This window comes from Trypanosoma rangeli (assembly GCF_003719475.1).
Source record: "Trypanosoma rangeli strain AM80 chromosome Unknown Tra_15.4_contig_00808, whole genome shotgun sequence".
NCBI classification, from domain to species: domain Eukaryota; phylum Euglenozoa; class Kinetoplastea; order Trypanosomatida; family Trypanosomatidae; genus Trypanosoma; species Trypanosoma rangeli.
The window spans coordinates 1-1,920 of NW_021706535.1; the positions used below are offsets into that span (position 1 = coordinate 1).

At 55.4% G+C, this 1,920-nt stretch overlaps 1 protein-coding gene across 1 annotated transcript; it reads right to left on the reverse strand.

Annotated features, from left to right (window-relative positions):
• Positions 1–954: 954 nt before the first annotated feature.
• On the reverse strand, positions 955–1,920 carry TraAM80_10143 (uncharacterized protein; the record flags this gene model as incomplete). Its single annotated transcript, XM_029386787.1, has 1 exon — positions 955–1,920. A coding segment is annotated over one exon (966 nt), but the record flags the coding sequence as incomplete, so codon positions are not given.

Here is a 1,920-nt window from a genome sequence, read left to right on the forward strand (position 1 = left end):
ATACGGCACTGCCAGAACCAACTACGAAAGCATCCTCCACGCGCACCGCAATATGTAGATGCGTCGCGTGGTTGTGCGTGTGTGCGCCTTTACGCGCCTATTTTGTCATTTTGCACATGCAGGCACGCATACACACAATAAAAACGCAAGACAGAAAGAACAAAAAAAAAGGCGCCTGGCAACACTTAATGTCGCACCGCAGCCCACGCAGCTGCAACACACAAGAAATATGCTGAAAAAAAACAAAAAAAAACGTTCCTCGTGTTGCTTTAATTTCCCATTTCGCTTTTAAAAAAAATCCGTCCCTCATCATGTTTTCCCAGAACAAGCAAAGAAACTGTGTGTTTCATTCAAAAGCGTTCTGCCTCGTGTCTGCGCGCATCATTTAGATATCACTGGAGGTATTCGGCGTGTTGCTGTTGCTCTCCTCAGCCTTTTTCATCAGTGCGCCACGGCGGCAGAGTGCCGTCGCTCGTGTGTGGGTGCGAGGGACGCACGCAGCCACGAGAGAAGCCCGCGCCTTCGCGTAGATGGAGAGCACAGCAAAAACAAAAGAAAAAACAAGGGATGGAAAGGTGCGTGTAAGCCCGGCATCAAAGGAGGACCTACACGCACAAACAAAAAATGGCTGCCTAGTCACAAAGTCACGCATCACGGTTGCCCCTCACGGTCTCCGCGGCCCCGTGCCTCGTTTGGGCAGTCCGTGCGACGCACAGCCACGAGGCCATCGGCGTGCGTGTGTTGATGGAAGCGGCAAGCAGAAGGGATGAGGGGGAAGGGGCGCCACCCACTGAAAGTGTGCATGGAGTGGCAAAGCAAAGAAAAAAAAACATCCCTCAAAGCACAAAGAAAAAGACGTTGGCCCACAGGGACAACAAGCAAAAACGAGAAGCGCTGGCGGCTATCAATTATTACTGTTACTGTTGAGGCGCCGCAAATGTAATTTCCCGTTCATTAAGCAAAGAAACACGCCATGCCCCACAGCCCCAGCAGGGCAGGCAGCAACAGCCGAGGCACACACCCACGCACCGTGTCGTCGCCACTCGTGTTCATCCGCAACAGCCCTGTGAAGTTCGTTGAACGAAGAGAGCCGTTGTTGAAGTGCGCTGCCGCGCCGGGTGCTGGCGGGACGCCTGGCTGCCCAGGCGCCTGACTTGTGCTGCGCTCAAAAATGTCAGTGGCGCCATCCGTGAGTGTCGCGGTGGCGTCGCTGGGTGCATCGTGACCGCTGCCTGCATCCGCCGCAGTTTGGAGGTCCGCAACATTTTCCTCGGCGGAAGCGTTTGGCTTCTCGCTGGTGGGCGTGGCGGAACTAATTGGCACGCCGCCAACGTTCTCTGGAGCATGCGATGGAGCACTCTGCGGTGCCTGACCGTCGTTGCTTTTTGTGTCGCTCCCACCACTGGGACCACTGGTGGTCGTGATGGTGCCTCCTCCATCACCGCCGTCTGCTGCGTGTGTTGACAGGGTCGTAGCGCCAACCTGCGGTATTGCATTTTCCCGAGGCTGTTCAGTCGAAGGCTCCTGAAGTCCGCCTTCCACCGTACCGTCTGGCCGCCTCGCAGCAGGAGGGAGGCCCTCACTCCTCGTCCTGCCGCCTGCTGAACTGCCCTCTGGCGAAGTTGACACAAAAGATGGCGCTGTTTCTGCAGTTGGTGGCTGCGGCAGTGAGTGTCCCCCTCGAAAGGGAAACCCAAGCGTGCCTTCAGTCCGACTACCATTTTCATCACCCCTGTATATATCTGAGTTTGGTAACGTACACTGGCTTGGCTCATCATTAGAGCCATCGGCACCAGTGGGGATGTCAGTTTCGCCTCTTGACAGCCTGTGCAGTGAACTGTTTACATTCGTCAAACACTCCACGGAACGCGATGTACCAAAAGACGTCGATCGCGATGTGGTGCACTGCTTCAAGAGCGT